We start from the raw sequence: 26,817 nt of genomic DNA, 5'->3' as shown, positions 1-26,817 counted from the left end.
AACCTACCGCATCTGTGTCCGGTGACGAGAGAAGAACCACAGCACCATCTGCCTGTGGAGCAAGAGTACTGCAGGACTGCAGCAGATTCAATAGTTAATGGCAACATTGAGGGTAAATTAACTACAACGAAGAAAAATATCAACGCAACATGCAAAAATGTCAAAGGTTTTACTGAATTACAGTTCATATAAAGAAATCAGTCAATTGAAATTAATTCATTAGGCCCTAATCTATGGATTTCACATGACTGGGAATACAGATATGCACCTGTTGGTCACAGACACCTTAAAAAAAAAGGTAAGGGGTGTGGATCAGAAAACCAGTCAGTATCAGCTGTGCCCACCATTTGCCTCATGCAGCGTGATACATCTCCTTTGCATAGAGTTGACCCGGCTGTTAATTGTGGCATGTGGAATGTTGTCCCACTTCTCCTCAATAGCTGTGCGAAGATGCTGGATATTGGCGGATCCAGAGCATCCCAAACATGCCCAATGGGTGACATGTCTGGTGAGTATGCAGACCATGGAAGAACTGGGACATTTTCAGCTTCCAGGAATTGTATACAGATCCTTGTGACATGGGGCTGTGCATTATCATGCTGAAACATGAGGTGATGGCAGCGGATGAATGGCACGACAATGGGCCTCAGGATCTCGTCACGGTATCTCTGTGCATTCAAATTGCCATCGATAAAAGGCAATTATATTCGTTGTCTGTAGCTTATGCCTGCCCGTACCATAACACCACGCCACCATGGGGCACTCTGTTTATAACGTGGACATCAGCAAACCACTCGCCCACACACACTGCATGCCATCTGCCCGGTACAGTTGAAACCGTGATTCATCCGTAAAGAGCACCTCTCCAGTGTGCCAGTGGCCATTGAAGGTGAGCATTTGCCCACTGAAGTCAGTTACGACGTTTAACTGCAGTCAGGTCAAGACCCTGGTGAGGATGACGAGCATGCAGTTGAGCTTCTCTGAGACCGTTTCTGACAGTATGTGCAGAAATTCTTCGGTTGTGCAAACCCAGTTTCATCAGCTGTCCGGTTGGCTGGTCTCAGATGATTCCGCGGGTGAAGAAGCCGGATGTTGAGGTCCTGGGCTGGCGTGGTCTGCGGTTGGACATGATGCCAAATTCTCTAAATCAACGTTGAAAGCAGCTTTTAGTAGACATGAACATTCAATTCCAGCAGTCAGCATGCCAATTGCACACTCACTCAATACTTGTGAAATCTGTGGCATTGTGTTGTGTGACTAAACTGCACATTTGAGAGGCCTTTTATTGTCCCCAGCACAAGCTGCTCCTGTGTAATGATAATGCTGTTTAATCAGCTTCTTGATATTCCATACTTGTCAGGCRGATGGATTATCTTGGCAAAGGAGAAATGATCACTAACAGGGATGTAAACAAATTTGGGCACAAAATGAGAAAAATTTGCTTTTTGTGCGTATGGATAATGTCGGGGATCTTTCATTTCATTTCAGCTCATGAAACATGGGACCAACACTTTACATGTTGCGYTTATATTTTTGTTCAGTGTGAATAAAGGGGCACAAGTCTGAACACTGGTATGTGTTACGGTCTAGGTTTTATTAGACAATAACATTTCCCCCMAAAAAATCCAAATGACAGTACAGTAGCATAATAATTATTTGTTGAAGTGCTTAATTGAATAATACAATTATATCATAGCATAACTTCACAAAACCAGATGACGGTAAAAACAACAGACTCGTCATCGTCACGCTAGTTTTTCTTTATCTTTTTATTTTTTCCAGAATCTTCAACGTCACCATAGGAACTGTCCATTGGTTCAACTTTTACTTCCACCTCTTGTTTAATTACATTAAAAGACKAATCTACAGTACCCTCTGCCTCTCCTCTGTCCTTATCCTTCTTTGTCTTCTTCCTCCTCCTCCTCTTCTYCTCTGAGAGTTCAGCTTCCTGCCCAGGACGTTCATAGGACTCCTCTGGGCTCATGTCTAGCAGCTCCTGCTTCACCCTGACCACCTCCTCCTCCTCAGTCTTTAAAAGTTTGTCTTTCCTCTTCTTTTTCTTCTTGCTCTTCCTCTCCTCCCCCGGGTCCAGTGTGACCCTGAAAGGCGTCTCTCGTGAAGACGGCAGCGGAGTATCCGGTGTATCCGTCATCAGTCTGGAGAGGGTGGGGGTCCTGCTTCCGAAAGGCTGGAAGCGCTGGCAGAACCCCGGGGGCACAGTGGGGGCCGGGGTGGCTGGGATGGCTATGGTGGTCTGGTTGGTGCTGCAGTCGCCGTAGCTCTCACAGATGTTGAGGAGGCCGCTGAAGGCCGGGGCACAGACCACCGAGTCGAGCCTCTGGCGGGTGGCTGGTGAGGAGGTGGAGGTCCGCGGCACCAGAGGGCCCACCCAGCACGCTGTAGATCTGCCCGGCATTCCCACCACTGCCACGTGCCTGCTGGGCAGGGGCCTGCATGGTCTGCAGCCCAGACAGAGGCATCTTCAGACTGCTGAAACTGGGAGGGGGGAGAGAGAGATGACAGTCAGACAGTGTGCTAAGAGGCACACCAGATGTAGACAATGTGGGTGTAAAGCAATGGAAGTGGACAGTGACTCACTTCTAATAACAGACAGAGAAATGCTGAGGACTTTGTTAGATATTTCCCSGTCTGTTATTAGAAGTGAATCATGCCGCTTCTATGATAATTCAAATAAATGGAAAGAGGGGTTGCCTATCTGTCCGGGCTGAAACCGCTGGGAGCTTTGATTAGCCATAATTCTGTGTTGTCATCACGAAGCCTTTCGATGAGGGTACTGGCACAGGGTTTGTRGGCAAATGCCACAAAATCAGCTGGACACTGATACCTTGAAGCTGAGGGGAGAGACATAGTTATTGTTGTTAGCTAGATAGCTAGCTAAGTGAACATACTCTGTGTGTGTTTTGGAAATCAGCATTGAATGCACAATGCTGTCTGCCCATTACAGCATTTCACGTTTGAGTCCTAACAGGATTTACTAGATATCTGGCAGTCAGCTTTGATGGGGTTGATTGAAGTGGCTAACATTAGCTAAATTAGCTAGTTAAGCTAGAAAAAAACTTACCCTGCTTTCTCCGTTTTTGCGGAACCTCCTCCGTGTCACTTGAATCATCGCTTGATGAAGATACCTCTTTTGGCATGATCTCGGAGTACTGATAAATGGCTACATTTAACTTAGTCTAACTAAAAGCGCATGTCTGCATCAACATGTTTTGTTACAAAAAAATATATAGTACCTTTGACCTGGATACACTAAAGCTAGCTCGGTTCGCGATGATCTGGGCTGCGCGAGATGCGCATATCGGTACCTTTGTAAATATATCTTATTTTACATAGAGTGTTGATTAATATAAACCATGGTCTGTGTGAAGTCTATATTCGCTTTTTAGACGCAACTGATGCTGGTCACGAAGCACATACTCACGAAGGCCCTCGGGAACGAAAACAACAAATCCCAGAATGCACCATTAGCACGGCGTTGTGTAAGTTCCAGCAAAGACAGTCTTCTAGTATAAACACTCATGTGCACAGGCGGCCGAAATGGAGTAAACACAACTTTTTGTGTGTTTAATACAGAAAGTGTATCATATTTGTTAAGGTATTTGAGAAGTAACAGAAGCGGCGATTATTTCTGACCTATTGAAACCTAACGTTGCATCTGTTTAATCAGGACCTCAGAAAGCAAGAAAGAYATAAAAGGGCCTATCAAATATGTCCTCCTCCCAGTCATATTCAAGGCGGCAGTGGTGTTGCTACCTTTGCGATTTGCCTAAGATGCCATGGGCTATGATCTGGGACTTTAGCGAGACTGTCTGCCGAGGCTGTGTGAATTATGAAGGTACGGACCGTATTGAATTCCTCATAGAGACGGCAAGGCAGTTGAAAATAACTCATGTTATGCAGGATGACAGGTCCCCGTGTCCCCAGCCCACTAAACATGGCCCAGGTGGGAGAGATGGACCTATGGAGGGTGGCAGGCCACTTCCTGAATGCTTTGAAAGGGGAAGAGGGGACTACGGAGCCCCAGCACGGATCCCCAACGGTCTGCACAGAATAGATGACGGGGGCCCACAACAAGAACTCAGTGGACAGAGCCCTATCAATGCCAGACGACCCATGGTGTGTACCGTTCCGCCCAATTTAATGACACATGGCCTTGTGGGGGCTCCGCACGGGTTGCTAGCAGCTGTGCCCGGTTTAAATGCCAGAGTCGGGGGAACCCCCCTCACCCTCTCTGCCTCCATGCTGAACGAGATCACCAAGAGGCAGCTGAGCATGGGCATGGGTGTGGCCTCCTTCCTGAGCCCTGAGTTTGAGAAGGAGCTGAGGGAGAAGCAGAGGAACGCAGAGGCTCTGGCCGAGCTGTCGGAGAGTGTACGGAACCGAGCAGACGACTGGGCCGGCCGACCCAAGGCTGTACGAGGGGCCCTGCTCACCCTCTCCGGCTGTACCCCCTTCAATGTGCGCTTCAAGAAGGACCACAGCCTGGTGGGGCGGATCTTTGCCTTCGATGCCAAGCTGACGCTGGACTTTGAGCTGAAGATCTTTGCGGAGTACCCGTGCGGCTCGGGGAACATGTTCTCCAGCCTGGCGGCGCTGGTCAAGCAGATGTTCCACGACAGCCAGAGAGACTCTGGGAGCAAGGTGGTCAACTCGGGCCTGAAGTATGTGGAGTACGAGAAAAGGCATGGCGCGGGGGACTGGCGACTGCTCTCTGAGCTGCTGAGTGATGCGGTACGGGCCTTTAAGGACACCCCCGGCCCTGACGTTCTCCCCAAGCCCTACCTGGACGCCAGCTGCTCCATGCTGCCCACAGCGCTGTGTCACATGTCCCGCTCGGCACCGCCAGTCCACGGGCGCCGGAGGAAGGCTTCCCCAGAGCCCCAGGGTGGAGAGGTGGTGACCACAGAGGAGCAGCTCCGGCAGCATTGGCCCATGGGGATGTACCCGGGAATGGCTATCCACCTAGCTGCCTCCTCCTTCCCCAGCGCTAGCCAGCCACCTCCTCACCAGGAGGGCTCAGCCTCCCATTCCCACAGCAGCGATCCCTCCCCCATCACAGCACTGATGAGCGTGGCTGACAACGCAGGTGCAGCCGCCGGCCAGTCACCCAGAGAGGCCCCTAGCAGCAGCAGTAGTGGTGGAGGCCTGGGCCACTCCTCCTTGGCAGTGAGACAGAGCAGCAGCAGCCCCATGGCAGCGTGCCCTGCGGGGCAGCAGCGGCGCCTGGCCTCCAGGAATGGGGAACCCCAGGGAGCCAGCAACTCTGCAGGGGGAACCACAGCAGCTCTCCCTCTGGCTGGGGCCTCGGACCAGGGAGCAGGGGACCCCTCCAGCTCCTCTGGTCCCCCTCTCTGCTGCACCATCTGCCACGAGCGCTTGGAAGACACTCACTTTGTCCAGTGCCCCTCGGTTGCGGCCCATAAGTTCTGCTTCCCATGCACCAGAGACTTCATCCGGAGCCGGGGGGCCGGCAGCGAGGTGTTCTGCCCCAGTGGAGAGAGGTGTCCCCTGGTAGGCTCCAACGTGCCCTGGGCCTTCATGCAGGGAGAGATCGTTACCATCCTGGCTGGAGATGTCAAGGTGAAGAAGGAGCGCGACCCCTAAATCCTCTGGGACAGCTGACTGTAAGATGCAATTTCACTACATCTTGGTTTCCTTTGAGTTTGTTGTCTTGGAATCAGTCTTTAGGCCAAAGTATTCTCTATGTAGCTAGGGAATAGGCTAATGTAGTGTTTGTGACATGCTTATAGGTAATATATCCTATTCTTTATGATACAGTATAATATAAGATATGTAGCCTAAATTGTCACTGAATATGGTCAGCCTACCATTTATTCATCTGTTTGTTTGTGTGATGTCTGTCTGGACAGAAGGCTGTTGACACCTGAGTGGAGCTGCAGACAGATAACGACAATCTCAACAGGTTGTCCCCACCTCACAGCCAATCACCACAGCAATCCGCCAGGTTCTCCCCACCTCACAGCCAATCACCACAGCAATCCGCCAGGTTCTCCCCAACTCACAGCCAATCATCATACACCTCCACCTGCATGGGGCAGGCTTTACACTACCACATCACTGTCTGGTTGGTTAGGGGGTGACGATACCCCCAGCCCCAGCTCACCTCTAATACCTAATTCACCCCTTTGTCCCTCAAACATCAACTTATCTACATTAGTATTGGTCACTAGTATTAGTCACTGACTTTATAAACCAGTGGACCATGGTTGAGAAGTATGAACYTCGTCTAGCCTCTGTTCTAGGTGATTTTAGGGCTGCTGTTTTCTGTTTCCTTGAACATCGTTCTAACAGATATCCGAGTGGCAATGTGAACGAGTGATGACGTCACGAAATGTTACAGCAACATACAGACTAGAACTGTTTTTGTTTTACGTCACATTTGCGCTTTACGTAAAAAACTGACGCCGACTGTCACGGAGCGAATTGTTTGCTCTTTGTTGAAACCTCAAACCAGCAGCAGTTAATGTCGCGCCATCGATTTTATAAGACCGTAGCGGGGACTTTCAGTGCTACGCGACACAGTAACATGGCTTTCACAGTGCCCAACAAAGGTGCTTTATCCCGCATGTATGAAATGGGATGGATACCTCTATTTTATACTGAATGTAGAATGCAAGACAATCTTTCTCCATGGTAATAGATGTGCAATCTATAGTTTTGAGACAACACAGCTTGTGGTGTGTACCACTAAGTAGCCTAAACTCATACATAGAAACCAAAGATTCATGCTAATGTAAATGTACAGTGCCTATAGAAGGTCTACACCACCTTGAACTTTTTTCAAATGTTGTTTGCGTTACAAAGTAGGATTGTAATAGATTTAATTGTAATTTGTTTTGCCATTGATCTACAGAAAATACTCCATAATGTCAAAGTGAAGAAAACAAAATGTGTTTACAAATAAAATAACTAAAATATAGTCGTTGTATAAAAAAAATATATATAAAAAAAATAATAAAAGTATAAGTATTCACCCTTTTTTTGTTTAGGCAAGCTTAAATTAGTTCAGAAGCTTGACCCAGGCAAAGACTGGGGAGGTTTTCAGGAAGAAACTAAATGTGATGGAGCTAAGCACGGGCAAAATCCTCGAGGAAACCTGCTTCAGTCTGCTTGTACACCAGACACTGGGAGAGGAATTCACCTTTTCAGAAAGACAATAACCTACAACACAAAGCCAAATGCCCACTGGAGTTGCTTACCAAGAAGACAGTGAATGTGACCAAGTTGCAGTTTTGACTTAAATCTGCTTGAAAATCTAAGGCAATATTTGAAAATTGCTGTCTAGCCATGATCCCCAACACCTTGACAGGGCTTGAAGAATCTTTTTTTTAAATCTTCTACTTTGACATTACGGAGTATTTTGTGTAGATTGTTGATGAAAAATGACAATGAAATCAATTTCAATCCCACTTTGTAACGCAACAAAATGTGGAAAATGTTCAMGGGGGTGTAGACTTTCTGTAAGTACTGTATATTTCAAAACTAATCTTATCATTTATGTGTTAAATGTCTTTATTATTTCAGTATGTGCCAGGGAAATAGTGGGTGAAATGGTTCTTGTTAAGATAGTTATAGGTTCTGTTAACTGAAGTGGTAGAGGGTGTAGAGATTAAACTAATATTGTGTACTTTATGATGTTTAATTTAAAGGAATGTACTATTCATGTAAAGTCAAAGGTTTTTTCTATATTGACTGAGATTCAAGGTTTGTTTCACGTGATCCTCATGAAATTAGGATTTTTTTTTAAATAACTTATATCATATCCCAATTTAATGCTCTGTTTTACCCATGAACTTAACTATTTTAATTGTTTAAAAGATAATATATACATGTATATCAAAATACTTCCCTGTCAGGTTTTCCTTAACCTTTAATGTTTGTCACCAAAAATAATATATGAATTTAATGATCAATTTGCAAAGCTGCTGCCAATCAATACCCTAGCATGTGCATGTGTTAATATGAAATTCAATTAGGACAATGCATCAAGCCATTGCTGATCACATGGGCATGAATGTATACTGTACAAACATACGTATTGTACACTAGTGGTTGTATCTGAAAGTGTATTTAGTACWAAAATTAGGCCTAGGCCTATTTCTTATCTAAAATAGGATACTGTAATTCAAATGTAGCCCATACAACAAAAAAAGAATTTCCCACAAAAGCACTGATATGTTCATGCAACTTTCCTCAAGTGCCTTTAATGGCGTCCTCTGTCTGAAAGCACTTTTTAAACATCCATATAAGTCTATGGACTTTTGTATTTGGCCCCTAAATTAGTAAGGATTGTTTTGGATTGTCTTGTGCCGGCCTTTCTATTATTCTGGTCCTTTATGGTCCTGTCTGCCATGGACTCTGTTTTTGTAGTTGCTTATCTCAACACAGTTTAAGGGTAAAGCTTGTATTCCAACTCTATTTAAACTTTCAGTTTTCATATCATTTGTTTTGTTCATTGAAAATAAATGTCACATTTTATTTGTTATTTCTCTTGAAGCTTCTACGTAATTGACAAAAAAATTGAAGCGTACATAAATAAAACAAATTTTAAAAATATATACTACCACGGCTTTATACTGTGTTGCAATGAAACGCTCTATGGTCATTGTCTTGCTATGTCCAGTAGATGGCGCACGTTAACCTGTGCAGATCTTGACTTTAGAGATGTGTTGTGAACTACTAAAAAAAATCTAGACAGTCGTCTATATTGGAGGGAAATGGCAGTTACCGATTCATCAATTAGATGGCGTCGTATTTGACATCGGCCATAATTTCACTTAGATAATGTGTTATTTTATGTGATGATGGAGACATTTGTTTCTCAATGTATTTTACTGTAGGCATACACTTCTTTAAAGACGCTTAAAGGTTAGCCTAATTGTACAACGCCGCCTACCAAGATATTGCCAGATATTGAATCTCAATCATAACTCCCCCCACTAGAAAGCATATTGAAATCTCTGGCTTCCTCTATTAGTGTCAACTCATTAAAGCTATTCGTTGAGATGTTAATGAACGATCTACTGTCACATTGGCATTAGAAGCAGCCGACCTGCAGGAGGATGTAGGGATCTGTGATGGGGGAATAGACCATTTAAAAGCAACGGATTAATGAGGAAGTAGTTCTCTGCTCATTACTCAAATGCGTTTCAGCGCGCGCAGCATGTTCCTCCAAAGCTCTCCATATTGTAGAATCATTTTTGGACGGGTTATCTATATCTACCGAAATAGCTGGTTTTCGATTCAATACAATTGAGCTTAGCTATGTGTATTTGGCCATGGGAAACAGTTCAATTAAATGTCGGCCCATGCCTGAATATAATTGTTCAAATCAGTGCTAAAAATGTGTTGCTTATAGATACTTTAATCATGTAGGTTTATACTTGGTTAGGAAAGCATTGTTCTATAAAGCTTAATTACTATCATTACAGACAGCCATGTGTTATCCCATTGAATGTGTTAATCGACCTGACAACGTTTTGCAAAAAGGCGCAAATCGTTGGAAGTGTTCAGACCATTAGGCCTGATCGAGATCTTGCTTTCCTATAGTCTTGCTTATATTACTGTGAAATCAAAAAGATGACTAAATAAACGAAATCTGTTGTTTTTAAACTTTTTAATACTTTTGTTGTTTTTCATTCATTCAATTATTTTAAAAACCAAAGTCTCCCGAAGTAAGCAATTTCTACGTATTGCGCTGAACGCGACGTCTCCTTGCTGCGTATTTCCTTAGCGCTTTTCTCAACTAATCCTGTTGACCACCTATGCGCATCATTACGGCTCTATTCATGGTAATTAAGAAATGCATTGACATTCAGATTTTACTGTCTGCGCTTGACAACGAGATGTGTATTCTGAATCAGGCCAAGGATAGTCCTACATTACACATTGGATTAGGTCTACATTATTTGTTTTTCATTATTTTGGTTTGCCAATATATTCTTCACTTCATTTACCTTAACATTGCACACGTATAATACACATTTTCGTTCATGTGGCCTTCAATTGGACTAAAACTTTGCAGACCTATAACGAGGCTGTGGGAGTTGGGAACCAACGTGTTTCTGAGAAGTCAAGTTCCCCAGCAACTAATCATCCTCCATATAGCCGTTAGAGCTCCAGAGAAGTGATTGTCGCGGGAATTAACAGCTCACCCACTGGTCAGTCACCTCAGGCTCCCTTATCAGACCTCCCACTGATGACCTTAACCCGTGAGATTATACCCCTGTCCACATCAATACCTCATCAAGGCCTGCAATAATCCTCCTTCATTTCAGATCTTGACCTATTAAGCTAATATTCTCTTTGGTCGAGTCTATTAAAATGAGAGCCAAATAAAGGTCTTTAATTTCCATTGAGTTACATATTGATCGTCAGTTTGACTGCGAATTGAAGTCAATCAGAAGGCGTCTCAGTGTTAAGCAATCCTTTATAAATACATATTCTAATTATTTAAACCATAAATTACTTATGAGGTTATAATTGTGGTGTAAAATAAACGATGAAAATAGCCTACAATCAGTGTCTGCATCCAGAGACGGTTAAGCAGCAGTTTTTAGACAAGAAATGGAGGATGCATGCTGCAATTGAGATGGATGTGTCTGTCCCGGGCCAATATACACCCTCACCAGGGGGCAAGAGACGTCTTTTTACGATATTCAAATTGCCTTCGACGATATTCAAATGTCCTTATGGGGCGGGACCTTACCTGAGTTTTTAAGAAGGCACGTCCAACTTTTACTCTACTTGCCCACAGCACATTGACTCACGCACACGGACCGGGGCTTGCACAGGAGCATTCTGCGGACTTCATACGGATCTAGCGTTCCCCAAAGAGCACGTCCGCTTTAGATAAATAACCTGTTACTCTTGATTATGAAACGATGGATGATTGATAAATCGACGAATAAATATTGACATTTCACTGAAGACCCACTCATAGCCCGAGGAAGCATTGTTTTTTTGTTCTTGTTTATTTTTATTTTAGTCTTCTATCTAGTCAGTGGAACTCTTTCGTTATCTTGGATTAAAATTTTACTACTTTTGCTGGAGTCCTGAATTTTGAGCAGAGACTCAAAGCTATTATAAACTCAAACAAGGATTTGCTGTCTTTCATTCGCTCAAATATATTTTCTTACTATAAAAAGTTGTATTTGGGATGTTGAGCTCAGTGAAGATGGAGTCTCATGAACTGCCAGAGTGGAATGCCTTCTACAGCGAAGCCAGTGAGGTAAAAACACATTTTTCTATATAAGTTTACCATATGGGCTGTGTGTGTGTGTGGATGCTGGATATTTGTTTCTTTAAAGTCTATTCTAGAGTTTCTTAAAAGTAAGTTATTGAATCGAAAGCTCAGTATTTTACTAACACATTGGATTGATTTTGATATTTTTCACTCCAGAATTGTGGCTGCAACTTCTTATCTTTGATTTAGTATTGTTAGAATTTTACAATTCAACATATAACACTGATGTGATAGGATTTGGCTCAATTTGTCTTTGAGCGACCTGTTGAAATTGTATATGTGACATTTAGAGGCCTGTTTACATAAAATCTATCTTATTTTTTAAAATTAATTGCCTAGTCTGTTTATACTAACACTTATGGACTATACCATTTAAATATGCAAATTATATGAACGATAAAGCATCTCAAATTAAATTATCCGTCAATTTGATTAAGGTTGGCTACCTCCGAGAGTTGAAATAAACGATACATTTCCCCCAAGAAATTCGTGATTAAATTAAAGGCAAATTAAATCCTGTCTTTAATCAACATTATATGCTCTCAAATAAATATTAGGATACTTTGATGATTATGTAGTTTACGGCTGTGTGATCCTTTTTATAAGCGAATTATAACACTGCTAGCGGATGGTCAGATATTTTGGAACGTTTCTTAAAAAGTTTGTTTTATTTGCCTTGGTTTAGTAGCACTTAGTAGTGACGAGTGAGAACTACTAAATGAAAGGGAAAGAATCCATGACGCGCATGTTACGCATTTTCAGGTTTAACAATGATATGTGAAATCCATGTCCCTTTCGCACGAATGGTATCATTGTCCATTGATGCTTTCCACTAGTACAGGCTTTTGGACACAACAAATTAATTACATTATTTATTGTCTAAACCGACTTATCTATATTTTTTGTTTCTAAATGACTAAGTCAACTATTTTCTGTTTTGTTTTCAGATGTATGCCTCTCCCACTGCCATGAATTCAATGAGCACCATCAACAGCTACATCAACCTGAACCCAGCTGGTTCTCCAGCCACCATGAACATGGGCTATGGCAGCTCTGGGCTCAACAGTCAACTGGCGTCCATGGGCGGAGGAGCCAACCATATGAACCTGTCCCCGGTGACTTCATCCCTCAACCCCAGCTCTCTCTCCCAGCTGGGCTCCCCAGGCCCTTCCCTGGGCTCCCTCTCCCACTACCAGAACATGGGCCAGCCCATGAGCCAGCTGAGCTACCCCTCTCCCACCTCCCTCAACCGGGCCAAGGAGGTTCCCAAGCCCTACCGCCGCTCACTGACCCACGCCAAGCCACCTTACTCCTACATCTCCCTCATCACCATGGCCATTCAGCAGTCCGGCAGCAAGATGCTCACCCTCAATGAGATCTACCAGTGGATAATGGACCTGTTCCCCTACTACCGCGAGAACCAGCAGCGCTGGCAGAACTCCATCCGCCACTCGCTGTCCTTCAACGACTGCTTCGTCAAGGTGGCCCGCTCGCCCGACAAGCCCGGCAAAGGCTCCTACTGGGCCCTGCACCCCAACTCAGGCAACATGTTTGAGAACGGCTGCTACCTGCGCCGCCAGAAGCGCTTCAAGATCGATCAAGAGAAGGCTGCAAAGAAGTCTGGCAAGGCCCAGGAGGGAGGCTCGGGGAAAGGGGGCCATGGAGACAGCCTGATGGAGGAGCACAGCCCAGCGGGGGGCTCAGAGGGGGCCGACTCGGCCCACTCTGACAACTCGCACCCTGGTTCCTCCTCAGAGGAGCAGCAGCAGAGGAGCATGGTCCAGCTGGACTGCCCCCCACAGCCCCAGTCCCACGTCCAGAGCACCCCTGTGGCAATCACCTCCTCCTTGCCCTCCTCCACCCCTCTCCTCCACTCCCAGGTCATGGGAGGCAGCCCCCATCTCCTCCCGAGCGCCATGCATAATCTGGACCTGCAGAACGACCCTCACAAGGCCATGGATCCCCACTACAACTTCAACCACCCCTTCTCCATCACCAACCTCATGTCCAATGAGCAGAAGATGGATCTGAAGACGTACCAGGACCAGGTGATGGCCTACAATGGCTACGCCTCCTCTCCGATAGCAGCCAAGCAGATCTACGACAGCGCAGGACCCTCGGTCATGGACTCTGGGGCCTACTACCAAACCCTCTACAGCCGGTCGGTCCTCAATGCCTCCTAACATGGAGGCCTCTGGACCACAGCCAAGTGGTGCTGACAAGGACTTTTAGCAGCCTTGAAATCCCAAAGTGTAAGATGGCTGCCATTGAAAGTCTACTCACGAGGGGCCAAAGGGACGAAATAGCATTTAGCAGAGCTGAATACACAGTTGATCAGGGAAACCCTGCAGTTACATGAAGTAGAAGACAAAGGTAAAACCCAGTGCTGGATGGACACCCATTCATCAGAAGGTCTTTAAAACTGCTACATTCATAAATTCACACCGAAGTCATGTCCCCCCTTTGCCATTTTTTTTGCCATTTTTACACTATTTCAAACTGGGTTTTTAGTTTGTTCAACAGACAAGCAGGACTACTTGGGTTGTCCACATTGTAAATAGACGGAGTGGGGGAAAGGAGATGTGCATTTATTTATGAAGGGAAGAAAATTAATATATCTTGTACAGTGCTGTATAGACAAGTTACAAAACAAATGTGACATGAAACAATTTGAGGGATTGTGGGAGTGAGAAAAGGTTCAGGTTACTGCTTCGAGGCAGTTGTTACTGCATTACAGGGAATTCTTGTTGTGTTTTAGAGCATGATGCTTCATTCCTATTCATAACATGCTGTTTTAATCTCTTCAAATACACATCTGTGAACACAAATGAGCTGCCATGGTTCATTTTTACAAGTGGTGGAAGGCTGTTGTTTTTACTGATAAGAGAGCCATTTCTTGGATTCTTTTTACCAGATATCCATTTTAACTGATAAGAGAGCCATTTCTTGGATTCTTTTTACCAGATATCCATTTTAAGGAAAAAAAATGAAGTCTGTTTGTTTAAAAAGGGATAAAACTGTGGTAGATCTAATTTCAGCTTTGTTTGTCTGTTTTTAAAACATGATTTTTTTCAGAGGACCCTTTCATTATCAATGATGAGAGCCTGGTGTTTCACAGCTCTTCATGGCATAGGATATTTTGGAATGGCTTCACATTATATTACACACCATACCAAGGGTTAGGAGGGAGAGGAGCCATGGAATGTCAGTTACTAAGATAGGAGTTGAATGAAAATGCATTAAGAGGACTATTTACATACAGTACTTTGCACAAGAGTTCCCACCATTTTGCACAGCTGGGGTGGCCCTGATAGTGTATGTTACAACAATGCTATGTAATGACCTTCTTTTTTTTTGGTGGTCCAATTAGAATTGGACCACTGTAACAATGTCAAAGCAACATTGAGCTTTATGTTGCAACCCTCATCTTCAAAGTGCCTTTCAAGATGTTCTGATAATGGAGGACCAATAACTGAATATTCACCGAAGGAACACTTTTTGAAATATAAACCATGAGTTTCAGGTCAGAAATACTGTTTTTATTTCTTGTATTTTAGTTTTTAAAGACTTATTTAAACTACGTTGCTTTTCAGACTTGGAAAAATATGTTTATGTACATATTGTGAGGTTGTTGTTCATGGTTTGAATCTTGTGATTTGAATGATTACTGTTTTTCTTATTAAAAAGCAAATTTGGGGGGAGAAACACGATTGTTGTCTGTTCCGTTGAAGGAAATATATACGTGAGATCATCTATAGACTTGATGAAATGGGTGTATATGTTATTTTACAAAATCCTTTAAAATAATTTAAAGACGTATCATGAAAAAAATGAAAAAAATCAAATACATCTGATATGTCGTTTACATGTTAATTTTGTTTTTATTTACAATTGGATGGTAACACAGAGGCTCTGTGATGTCGGTCTTGCTGCAGGATTGACAGGTTCAGCTGAATTATAGGGTTGTTGAAACAGCTCCCTACAGTACCAAATTACTCTTGTATGTGACTTTTGGGTAGGTTAGACTAAACAGTGTGGAACTCATGCTGGCCCTCTGGCCCCAACATAAACTGGCTTCTAGACACTACTGTATTGTGAATCATCTCAAACAGAGTGTTTCAATCAGTATTGGGTGCCTTCACATTTTAACAAAAAGCATAATTCTAGGTATTAAAAAATCTCTAATTGCAGTTTTTTGTTTTGTCATGCTGTTTCAGGATATCCTACTTTGACTGTAAATAATCTTACCTCATACACTCCCCTCCATATGCATTTGGATAGTGAAGCAACCATTTTAAATTTGGCTCTATATTCCAGCATTTTAGATATGAGATAGAATGTTTCGTATTAGGCGACAGTACATAATGTCAGCTTTTCTTTTAGGGTATATTCATACATATCTATTTTACCGGTTAGAAATGAAAGCACTTTAGTGTACGTTTAGTATTTGGTCTCATATTCATTGTACGCAATGACTACATCAAGCTTGTGACTCTACAGACTTGTTAGATGCATTTGCAGTTTGTTTAGGATTATGTTAKGCCCGATTAACAACATGGGAGTCAATGGGTAGACATTCAAAATACTACTAACCATTTAAGCTAGAAACACAAAAACAACTTCAGGAAGATAGAAACACTTCATGGATTCTTATTAATTAACTGAATMAAAAATCATCTTTAAATTGTGAAACTTCAAAATGTCTAGTCTAGTGTAAATGACGTTGCCTCCGTTAAGATTTTTGATATTTTTTAATCATTTGGGAATTAGAACCCTTAAACATTTGCATAATTGGCATGTGTGTCAAGGGCGACCATGATATCCAAAGTGCCACTTCCTTCTTAACCATTCAGGCTAGAAACGCCAAACCAACTTCAGGAAACACCATGATATTACTTAATTACTGTAAACCTTAACATGTGCACGCATTTGCATACATGGAAAGTATTTGACAATGATTACAGATCACAGCATATTAAAGTTGCAGATAGCCTACTTATAATGATACTGAATATAGGTCATGTACTGTAAGATATAACACCAATCCAACTCGACAGAATAGACTATTCCCACTTGCAATAAACCTAGACTTTCGATTATTTAATTTGCATGAGTATGCATATTAGAGTAAACACTAGGGCCGCAACTTTCACTGAGGACGGGGGGGGGGGGGGCATGTCCTCCCTCACATTCTGAAATTGCATTTTTATCATTGGAATGTGATGCTTTGCTTTAGGACCATGCGGACGCCTCCGAGTGGTTGGGTCGGCTGTATGGAGTGTTTATGCGACAACAAAAACAGTTGTGTCCCTAGTAAACGCTGTAACTTTAACTATTAAAGTTTTTAAAAGAAAACTAATTTGAAAGTGTTCAGGCTACCCTAACTTAGATTCTTACATAGACTTATTTGTGACCTGTAATGACTTGCCAGACACAGATTTAGCAAACACACAAAGTTTCTTCAGAACTTTGACTTTTTCTAGTTTGATAAAATGTTTCCTTCAAACGATTTTGTGTGACCAAAAGAAGACATCTCTGCATCATATTAGACAGGACTCATTGTCTGTGTTGTTCTTGGAGGGGCTATAACTGCATGTTATTCACCTTTTACAAGGAGTCATCCAGGGGGAGGAAACCTTTATGTTGAGTTTCAGTAGAGACCAGCATTCCATTGACCGTAGGACAGCCCTCCACAGCCTTCTTGCTCAACACTGCTCTGTGTTTTCGGAGTTGTCGCGTAGGGGTGCAAAACCATTCTCCAGTGTGACGTCGCAAGCTTTTGAAGCCGACCGTAGATCGCACACACACACACTCTTTGGTCTGAATGTTTTCATGGGAATCTATGGCCGTTCATCATCTTTCACACAAAATGGTGCAGTTGGTTCGATAAGATAGGCCAGTGTTTAGCTGATATGGCAGCCACAGCTACACAAATGTACATTGGGAACAAGGGACAGAGCCCTGCCCAGTTATGACTAACCTGCAACAAAATGACACCCCCATATATTAGCTGTGATTGGTTTTGCAGTCTGTTGGGAAGCATGATAACCCCTTTCAAACACCTCTCAGATAGTTGTATGAACATAACACTACTGATGATCAGAACCGAGAATAGCATAATGAGACAAAAATATTAACAACAATGATAACTTTTTGCCAATTCAACCAAGTCACTAAAGTAAGATGAAAATAGCAAGTCAACTATTTCGACTCAACCCAGTTTTACCCAGAGGGTATAGTTTTGCATAGTATCTCAAAATGTAATTCTCAGGAGAAACTCCAACGTAGTTGATCTTGTTTAACGTTTCACCTGAGGCACAGGAACAGGTGACAGCAATTTAATGCGCTTGCCAGGAGCACACAGGGGGAAAACATACTTTAACACTTTCGGATGTTCTGTATGTGTCACAATCGTCGTAATGGAMGGACCAAGGYGCAGCGTGAGTTGAGTTCCACATCTTTTATTTAAAGTGAAACATWAAAAAATAAAAAATAAACAGACAACRAACGTGATAGCCGGRGKGCAACATGCACACACACAAAAACAATATCCCACAAAACAGATGTGGGAAAAAGGCTACCTAAATATGATCCCCAATTAGAGGCAACGATTGCCAGTTGCCTCTAATTGGGAACCATACAACTCACCAACATAAAAATACAATGACTAGAACACCCCCCTAGTCACGCTCTGACCTAAACACCATAGAGAACCAAGGGCTCTCTATGGTCAGGGCGTGACAGTATGCTGAGAAAAATAAGTGAATAAAGACTTCCGGCGAGCTGGTTGATTGTTAGGGAATATGGCTGGATATATGACACGGACACTGATAGGAAAGATGTATTGTTCATCCAGACCATGTATCTAATGAACTATTATTTGCCCCCTCAGTTAAGTTGTTGCTTAATGCACTTTCGATTTCCTGGCTTGTCAGCCATCACTCAATTTGGGATGTTAAAAGCTGTCATAGCAGGCGGTTGATGTTGGATACCTATAACCTGGCTGTGTTTTTCTAGTCGTATGTACAGGTAACTGCCAAAATAAAGGAAACACCAACATAGAGCGTCTTAATCGAGTGTTGGRCCAGAACAGCTTCCGTGAAGCTTGGCATAGATTYKASAAGTGTCTGGAACYCTWTTGGAGGGATGCGACACCATTCTTCCCAGAGAAATTCCATAATTTGGTGTTTTATTGATGGTGGTGGAAAGCGCTGCCTCAGGCGCCCCTCCAGAATGTCCCATAAGTGTTCAATTGGGTTGAGATCTGGTGACTGAGACGGCCATTGGATATGGTTTACATAATTTTCATGCTCATCAAACCATTCAGTGACCACTCGTGTCCTGTGTATGGGGGCATTATCATCCCATTGGGGCATAGCCATGGTTGCCAAAATATTGGCCTGCCAAACATTTTGATAGATAACCCTAAGCATGATAGGATGTACATGTCTTAATTAACCTAGGAACTACACTTGTGTGGAAGCACCTGCTTTCAATATACGTTGTTTCCCCCATTTACTCAAGTGTTTCCATTATTCTGGCTGTTACCTGTGGATGTGACAGGTAAAGCTAGAGGGAAGGGTGGCTCCTGGCTCATCCCTTTAAGATGTACTATGCAAATGAGAGCTGTATCCTGTATCCTGGATGCAACGCTGCATCCTGTTGACATTTCCTAAGCAGGGAAAGAGAAGAAAGAAAAAGCCGGGCCTTACAGTTCAACCCTCAGGCTATACTCTCGTGTTGGATTGTTGGAGGAAAACGTCTGTGAAAGAATGAAAGACTTGTTGCGCAAGTGGGATGACTGCACTTTTGAATGTAGCTGCCCTTTGAAGCATGTACTGAAATATTACACGTTTGAGCCCTGTGAAATATAACATTGTGACATTGCATGTTTTTAACAGTTCTAATGGATAGCCTACATTCATACTGTAATCTCTTATATAATAATTACATTAGATATGAGACTATGAAAACATGCCGTGTCATATGTTTAATGTAGATAGTGTACATTAGGCATTGTGCTTATATTGTTATACACTCTCAGAAAAAAGGGTACTAAAAGGGTTCTCCGGCTGTCCCCATAGGAGCACCCTTTTTGGTTTCAGGTCAAACCCTTTTTAGGTTCCATGTAAAACCCTCCRTGGAAAGGGTTCTACATGGAACCAAAAAAGGGTTCTTCAAAGGGTTCTCATATGGGGACAGCCGAAGAACCCTTTTAGGTTCAAGATAGAACCTTTTTTTCTTAGAGTGTGGTAACGGGACACAGATATAGATATTTTATTTTAGACTGTGCTTGTTGTCACCCACTACTTCATATCCTGCTCCAGCTCTCTCCAGCATGCTGTATGTTGTGCTGTGCAGAGGAGGCCAGTCAGCGAGTGCACACGGGAGAGACAGAGGCAGAGATAATATGCTGGACTTTGCTCTTTGGGTTGTGGGTGTTGTTAAAGTGGCTCCTGATAAAGCAGGACTGGGAGAGAACGAGACAGGGAAGGGGGACTGATTATATTTCCCTGTGAGAAAGAAAGAAGGAAAGCTACTGGATTGATCAGGGCCTGAGTGTTGAGTCAACAGATACAGAGAGAAAAGTTCCATGGCCAGCCCGCTGCCACAGTCACACCTCTGGCTTTAACTCGGCACGTAGGAGCTTATGTATCCTCTTATGTCTTGGCTGATGTCCAACTACCACATACTGTTGGTATGGCCTGTAATAGTTGCCCTCCGTACGTCTGATACAGTTTCTGTCGCTCACACGTCCATAAACCCTCATTTGCCTCTCGGTACTAACACTGCGACAGACGAGCTGACACATTTTGACGAGGACATTCAGTCAGAGGGAGGAATGCTTATTTCTTCCTTTCCAAAAACACGGCACTCTCCGAGTCCAAACAAAGCAGTGTCTCGCTGCAGGGTAAGAGAGACAGTGTGCGACAGTGTGGCCGGTGATTTACGAGGCAGTGGACAGTGGCTGTCAGACCTGGCCGTGTTGTCTTAAGGTCTAGCCGGGGCTGACATGCTCTTCCTCTGCTCCCGCCCGGGCCAGGGTCGGAGCCGGCCCCCACATCCACATGGACCCCAGATGGCGGCGGACATTCCAGAGGCGTTCATCACCCATCCTGCTTCCCCTGGGTGAAGCCACCTCCACCACCACCACCACCTCCACCACCACCACCACAATTAAGATTCTGTCCTCTGGAGAGTAAGGACATGAGCAGCCACAACACATGGTCCCTATACATAGCACAACACATGGCCCCTATACATAGCACAACACATGGCCCCTATACATAGCACAACACATGGCCCCTATACATAGCACAACACTGGCCCTATACATAGCACAACGCATGGCCCTATACATAGCACAACACATGGCCCCTATACATAGCACAACGCATGGCCCCTATACATAGCACAACACATGGCCCCTATACATAGCACAACGCATGGCCCCTATACATAGCACAATACATGGTCATTTTGAAAAGGGTTTTATCCTCCTTACAAAAATCATCTGAATGTGCTCAATTGTAGACAAGATAGGATCTAGCTAGGATCTCACAGGCTTTAGACCAAGTTTAATCTAGAGATCCTCTTCCTGTTCTCCAAGCATGTTGCTAGAGATCACTGGTAGATAACGGATGTAGGTAACAACACTTCAGGAACCCAACAAGGACTTCTGGACTTTTGACACACCCAACCTACCCGACGTCTCCAAGCAGTTATTATCAGTACTTTTGAGCCGTTTGCATCACAGGTGTGTGAGTGACATATACGCCCCGCCCCTTTACCGTTACAGCAYGTRACCTCATTACTCAGTCCAATCAGATAAGCTTTTCTCTGTCTTGTCCCATATCTGAGACACACTAGTTTCCCTGACCCACTGACAGATGTAGTAAAGGAGTAGTACGGCTATTATAACAGACCTGGACTTTTGACCAGAGGGTTAAAGGTTCTCACACGGGTGTGAGAACTTGAGCCAGACRCTTAAAGTGAATGACCTCAGTGTGTATTCAGCTGTACAAATGGATAATACTGTAGCTCTATCAGTTGTTCTGTGTGGTGACTATATTACCCTGGAAATGACAATCCTCCTGAATCGACTTATCATCAATAACACTGGCTGTATTTACTCATCCTCGTCTGCATCATTATGATCATCATTATCATCACTTACTTGGCAAAAGTCTAGCTCAAAACACTGACACTTCATCTACCACCCTTGGTTATTACATGATCATAACAATCTCACTTCAGGTGACAGTTATGGCTATATAAGGATGTTAGACATGTCTACACCCAAAGGCAGAATGATTACTCTAAATTGAGTAAGTCCGTAAAAAGCCTCTCCCTGTGTCTGTACATCTATAAGAGCCTGTGGAGTCCCTGGTTGGAGTCCCTGGTTGGAGTCCCTGTTCGCCCCCCACCCCTGGGTCCTGGCTGAGTGAGAGGTCACAGTTTGGTGGAAGCAGCCCCTGAAGCCTGGGTCTCTGCCCTGTCACCAGCCTGTTACTGGGGGGGGTTTGTTTTCATGGCCACGCAATCACAGGTCCCCCTCGTTTGCACCAATTAGCAACATCAGGAACCAGCTGGGCCATATTACAGGCGTGCCGCCCGCCTCTCGGGTTACCGGTGCGAGGGGCTAAAAACAACGAGGGTCCGAGAAGGACGGGAGAAAGGGCTGCCAGCAACAATACAGTATGTCCCGAGCCATAACATTCATCCACACCTCACTCTCATTGGACCTATGTTGACACACTCCTACTTCTCTGAGTTTTTCTCTCTCTCTCTCTTTCTCTCTCTCTCTCTCTCTCTCTCTTCTTCTCTCTCTCTTCTCTCTCTCTCTCCTCATCTTCTCTCTCTCTCTCTCTCACTCTTTTTATTTTTTTATTTAACTTTATTTAAACTAGGCAAGTCAGTTAAAAACAAATTCTTATTTACAATGACGGCCTACCCCGGCCAACCCAGACGACGCTGGCCAATTGTGCGCTGCCCTATGGCTTTCTTCTTCCCCATTCTCTTTCTCTCTCTCTCTCTCTGATCTCGCTCTTCTTTCTCTCTCTCTCTCTCTCTCTGATCTCGCTCTCGTCTTTCTCTCTCTCTCTCTCTCTCTCTCTCTCTCGATCCTCGCTTCAATCTCTGTTCCTCTCTCTATCTCTTTCCTCTCTCTCTTCCTCTCTCTCTCTCTCCACTCTCTCTCTCTCTCGTTTCTCATCTATCTTCTCTTTCTCTCTGATCTCTCTCTCTCTTTCTCTCTCACAAACATGTTGACTCACATTTACCTTACTATTGTACACAATGTCATCCCACCATCACATACGGTATCCCCTATAACATGGCAGGATACAGCTTTAACAGTAGAGCAGCACTTTGTTGGACACCACTACTGGTTATAACACCATGTGTTTGTCACGGATGTGTCCACCACGCATCCCCTGGCCTGTCCCGTCCCGCACAGCTCTCCCCCAGTCTGTTTTCGTGCTGTTGGGCACCATAAACGCCAGTGGTCGGGAGAGGGGGAGGAGGATGGGGGACGAAAAAAGCAGGGGAGGGAGCTGGGCCGCAAAGGGATGAAAGAGGCTCCTGAGTCGACGGCTCTCTCACAAACAGGACTTCACGAAAGCCCAGAACGTCTCACGCACCATAGACAAACTCAAGGTTTTCACAGCACTGGTGGAACGGGTGTATTCTCACATCAACAACATCAAGTGTCAGCGAGATTTGCTTAGAGCACCTGTTCCACACACCACCGTTTCCAAGAGTACTGCAGAGTCCTGACTCTGTAGCTGGGACACAACGTTCAGTACCATTCTGTTTCTGGAACTGCCATGATTATCTATACTGTGTATGTTTTTTTCCTAAAACTGCATTTCTATCAAATTAACTTTGGTCAATTCTCACTGAACTGGCTTGATCTAATATGGACATGGACTGGTACAGTGTTATATACCTTACAGGGCCTTCTGAGTTAGTGGAAGAGAAGGGTCCCAGGCTCTCATTATATTGAGACACCTTGGCTCCCAGTCCACCATCCACATTCCCTCAGGCTCTGATATTTGCATTGTGACAGCTACGAAGTGCCTGAAAACATGTACGCCATGTTGTCCATCTCAACAGACACTCAATGGAATGTNGCCATGTTGTCCATCTCAACAGACACTCAATGGAATGTTCTTTTCAAAGAAGTGGAATGTCCAACCCCGAAATATCTATCTCTTCCCTCCTTCTTTTCTCTCCTTTTCAACCCCCCCCCCACCCTCTCTCACTCCTCTCTGTCAAAACAAACAGATTGAGAGCTCTTTTTTATTTAGATGGTCCGAACACATGGTGCGTGCTGCTCACTTTGCAGCAGGCATTTATAAACACCTCAAAAGGTATTTTTCTTGAAAGGTATCTGACAAAACTAGTGCTGGTTCTCTCTCTGCGTCCTCTCTCTCGCTCTGCGTTCCTGGCAGATAGAGTCCTAACCGCTGCCGGGGGAACTTTCCTGGCTCCGTGGGACCCGGGACAATCAATCCTTTCATAGTGGGCAAAAAATCCGACCCCTGGCTCCATCCTAGCAGTTAGGCCGCAGGGAGAAGTTCTCTCACTCTCACTTTCACTCTCTCAAGCCACCTTGGTTTACAAAGCTACCTTTTTACGGGTTTATATTTAGAAAAACTTATTTTTCACCGCTGACCATTTTTTAGCTACTGGGGTTGTCGTGGAGTAGGATTTTTTTGGAAAGAAATCTCTAAATGGTTTGCTTCGTGCAAAGCAATTTGGAAAAGGTTTGGACGCATGAGGTGGCTGGGTGTGATGGTGCCCTGTGTGTTTCCCGTAAATGAGCTGTGTGCCTTATTCAAAGAGTTGCGGTAAACGCCAAATAAAGATTAGCTCAACAAAGACGCTCAGATTCAGAGGGATTCGAGATGAGTGTTGGGATTCAGTATATCTGAGGACAAGCTAGCCGTGCCACATTCCGACTGGAAACAGTAAACATAATCATTGATCATCAAAACATACATCACTACTTCACATCCTGAATGAAAGACACAGGTGAGAAAGGGATTCTTGCTTCCCATATCTTCCCATACAGTAGTAAGGACACACAGACCTATCACGTCAATGATAAGCAATGCTCGATTCACTTAGAGATAAACCACAGCATAAAATTCATTCCATGCAATATTGCTTATTCAACAAAGGGAAAGGGGAAAGGGGGATTCCTTTCCCCTGAATGCCTGAATGCCTTCAACAGAAATGTATCTTCAGCATTTAACCCTACCCCTCTGAATCAGAAAGGTGAGGGGGGGAGGGCTGACTTAATATAAATAGCTATCTTTGCAACGTGGTCTCAGAGCATTTCGTATTATTCTGTTACGGTTAAGATTAAGGTCATGGTAAGGTTAAGGGATTAAGTTTATTGTTAGGGAAAGGGTTAGCTAAAAGGGTTAACGTTATGGTTAGGGAAGGGTTAGCTAACATGCTAAGTAACTAAAAAGTAGTAAGTAGTTGCAAAGTTGTTAAAATGCTAAAGTTGTCCGTGATGAGGTTTGACCTTCGCGTTAATAGAGGTTTGCATTATACAACCACCCATCCACCTTAACCAACCACCTTCCTTTTYTTTGCCTTAAGCAACCTTCTGTCTTCTGTAACCACACCAAACGTAACACATCCTACTAATTTCAGTGTCCTGGATTTACATTTAATATGTTACGTCTAGTCTATGAGACCAGTCTGATCTTTCCTCTACTTTTTGGTAGCTGTCATTCTCAACAATAAAAATGACATCTCAAACATCTGATCAAAACATTGAATCAAAGAGTTTGACATTGAAAAACAAATGTCAAATACAAAAAGCAGTCCTGGGGCCAGTCTTGAGGCGAATGAGGATCCCTCTGTAGACAGTAAAGGAGGTAGAAGGCCTGGGGCAGCTAGCTGGAGGCTTGGCTGCAGGCTGCAGGGAGGGGTGGGTGATCCTGTTCTCAGGAGCTGTCTTGCATCCTGGTGTCACGTAAGACTTTTTTTCTTCCAGGAACATGCGAGGATATTTCACTGCGCTAACAATGTGTACTCATTCATGACTCACCGTCACTTATCCCTCACACAACCCACTGGCTTCTCTCTCTCTCTCTCTCTCTCTCTCTCTCTCTCTCTCTCTCTCTCTCTCTCTCTTCTCTTCTCTTCCTCTTCTCTCTCTCTCTCTCTCCTCTCTCTCTCTCTCTCTTCTCTCTCTCTCTCTCTTTCTACCACAGTAATGTGTGCCGTTAGAAAGACCTCTTTGTGTACTGGCCTTTTTTCAAACTCACCATTATGTCTTCTTATGAAGGTGTGCCCATAGCGTAGCATAATCATACTATCCAAACCCCAGACGATTCTTTGATGTTACATGCATGAATCAGGTGCTGCTGTTGTCCCTCTTGTGTCTCTTTGGCTTTACTCTGTCAATATGGGGGCCATTTTGATTGCTGTTTTGAGGCTGGCTGGTGTTATTTGTTTCCCCTGTGTAAAGACTGTATTATGACCTGTCCTTCAATGTTGCACTTGTTCTTCCTGAAACTGCGTTGGCCAATTGGTGGTGTCCACGTGTAAGACAATAAATAACAAAAATAGTTCTGGATTTTCAATGGATTTTTCACACAAAGATTCAGGAGGTTTTATACTCACTGAGAATTATCTTCTGGTAATAGGTGAAGAGGAGAGTATTTTTATGAATGGACTATGAGTGGCCACATCAGATTCAGGCCACTCTATCAGAAGAGGGCAGTAGTCAGGGACAAAAATTGTGGTTTTGCACATGGCGGCCGAAATCGTTCATGTCCGGCAGGGCAGGGCACACAGGCTGGTTCTGTTCAGCGTTTCTTTCAGGGGTCTTTTAATTCCACAGGCAGCCGGAGGAGACGGAATTAGTGATACGGTGGGTGATTTTTCACTGCTAAAGGTCCAGGGCTCCAAACCAAATAAATAACGCAGATTCATTTACAGTTTTTTTCCCTCTGGTTCGCACTGAAAAAAACGTGGAAAAAAAACCTTCCCCACATTTGACATAAATAGAAGAATAAATAGGAAAGAGTGGCATAGAGTGGAATAGAGTGGCATAGAGTGACAATTTAAAGGTTATGACTGAACTTCCACAGGTCAGACAAGTTCTCAGACTTTACCCAGCACAAACACCTCAATTGACCCAATGCAACGTTTCTTTAAATCTTTTTTGTTGTATTGTTAAGAAGGAAATCACCCTTTATTTGAAGGTAATAAATGGAGGGTAGTGAATTTTACATCTCTCGCAAATGACATATACCAGCTGGATGACCTTTGGACACAGGCTTCACAAGTCTATCAATGGGAGAATTATGAGGCTGGTTAAGGCCATGCTTTCCAGTCCATTTAAATAGGAGAAATAACATGTGTATCATCACAGTTATACTTAAGGAAACTGGGAAGCAGACCGGCACAGAAACAGCCGCTGGAAGGTACAGTTGGTGCAGCGACGTCCTTAGACAGTTTCCTTCAAAACATCCGCTTCATGAATTAGACGTCTTATTTCC

At 43.8% G+C, this 26,817-nt stretch overlaps 3 protein-coding genes across 4 annotated transcripts; 2 read left to right on the top strand and 1 right to left on the bottom strand.

Moving 5' to 3' along the window:
• Window positions 1-1,573: 1,573 nt before the first annotated feature.
• Window positions 1,574-3,173, bottom strand: LOC111982808 (DNA-directed RNA polymerase I subunit RPA34-like). Its single transcript, XM_070434020.1, has 3 exons — window positions 3,083-3,173; window positions 2,713-2,852; window positions 1,574-2,496 (listed from the first exon to the last, which is right to left on the bottom strand). Exon 3 carries the CDS (start codon window positions 2,414-2,416, stop codon window positions 1,751-1,753), a length of 666 nt encoding a protein of 221 aa, XP_070290121.1. The 5' UTR covers window positions 2,417-2,496; window positions 2,713-2,852; window positions 3,083-3,173; the 3' UTR covers window positions 1,574-1,750.
• A 556-nt stretch (window positions 3,174-3,729) lies between these two features.
• LOC111982797 (interferon regulatory factor 2-binding protein 1) lies at window positions 3,730-9,662 on the top strand. Of its 2 annotated transcripts, none has more exons than XM_024014394.3 (2): window positions 3,730-5,645; window positions 5,895-9,662. In XM_024014394.3, the coding sequence occupies exon 1, from the start codon at window positions 3,730-3,732 to the stop codon at window positions 5,623-5,625; it is 1,896 nt and encodes a 631-aa protein (XP_023870162.1). In that variant the 3' UTR covers window positions 5,626-5,645; window positions 5,895-9,662. The 2 variants fall into 2 exon arrangements, with proteins under 2 accessions (XP_023870162.1, XP_023870160.1); XM_024014392.3 differs by having other exon boundaries at window positions 5,892-9,662.
• A 1,113-nt stretch (window positions 9,663-10,775) lies between these two features.
• Window positions 10,776-15,477, top strand: LOC111982803 (hepatocyte nuclear factor 3-gamma). The gene is made up of 2 exons (XM_024014404.2): window positions 10,776-11,272; window positions 12,235-15,477. Exons 1-2 carry the CDS (start codon window positions 11,201-11,203, stop codon window positions 13,468-13,470), a joined length of 1,308 nt encoding a protein of 435 aa, XP_023870172.1. The 5' UTR covers window positions 10,776-11,200; the 3' UTR covers window positions 13,471-15,477.
• Window positions 15,478-26,817: the final 11,340 nt, after the last annotated feature.

Source organism: Salvelinus sp. IW2-2015, linkage group LG22 (assembly GCF_002910315.2).
Source record: "Salvelinus sp. IW2-2015 linkage group LG22, ASM291031v2, whole genome shotgun sequence".
NCBI lineage: Eukaryota > Metazoa > Chordata > Actinopteri > Salmoniformes > Salmonidae > Salvelinus > Salvelinus sp. IW2-2015.
This window is presented reverse-complemented; position numbering and strand designations above follow the sequence as displayed.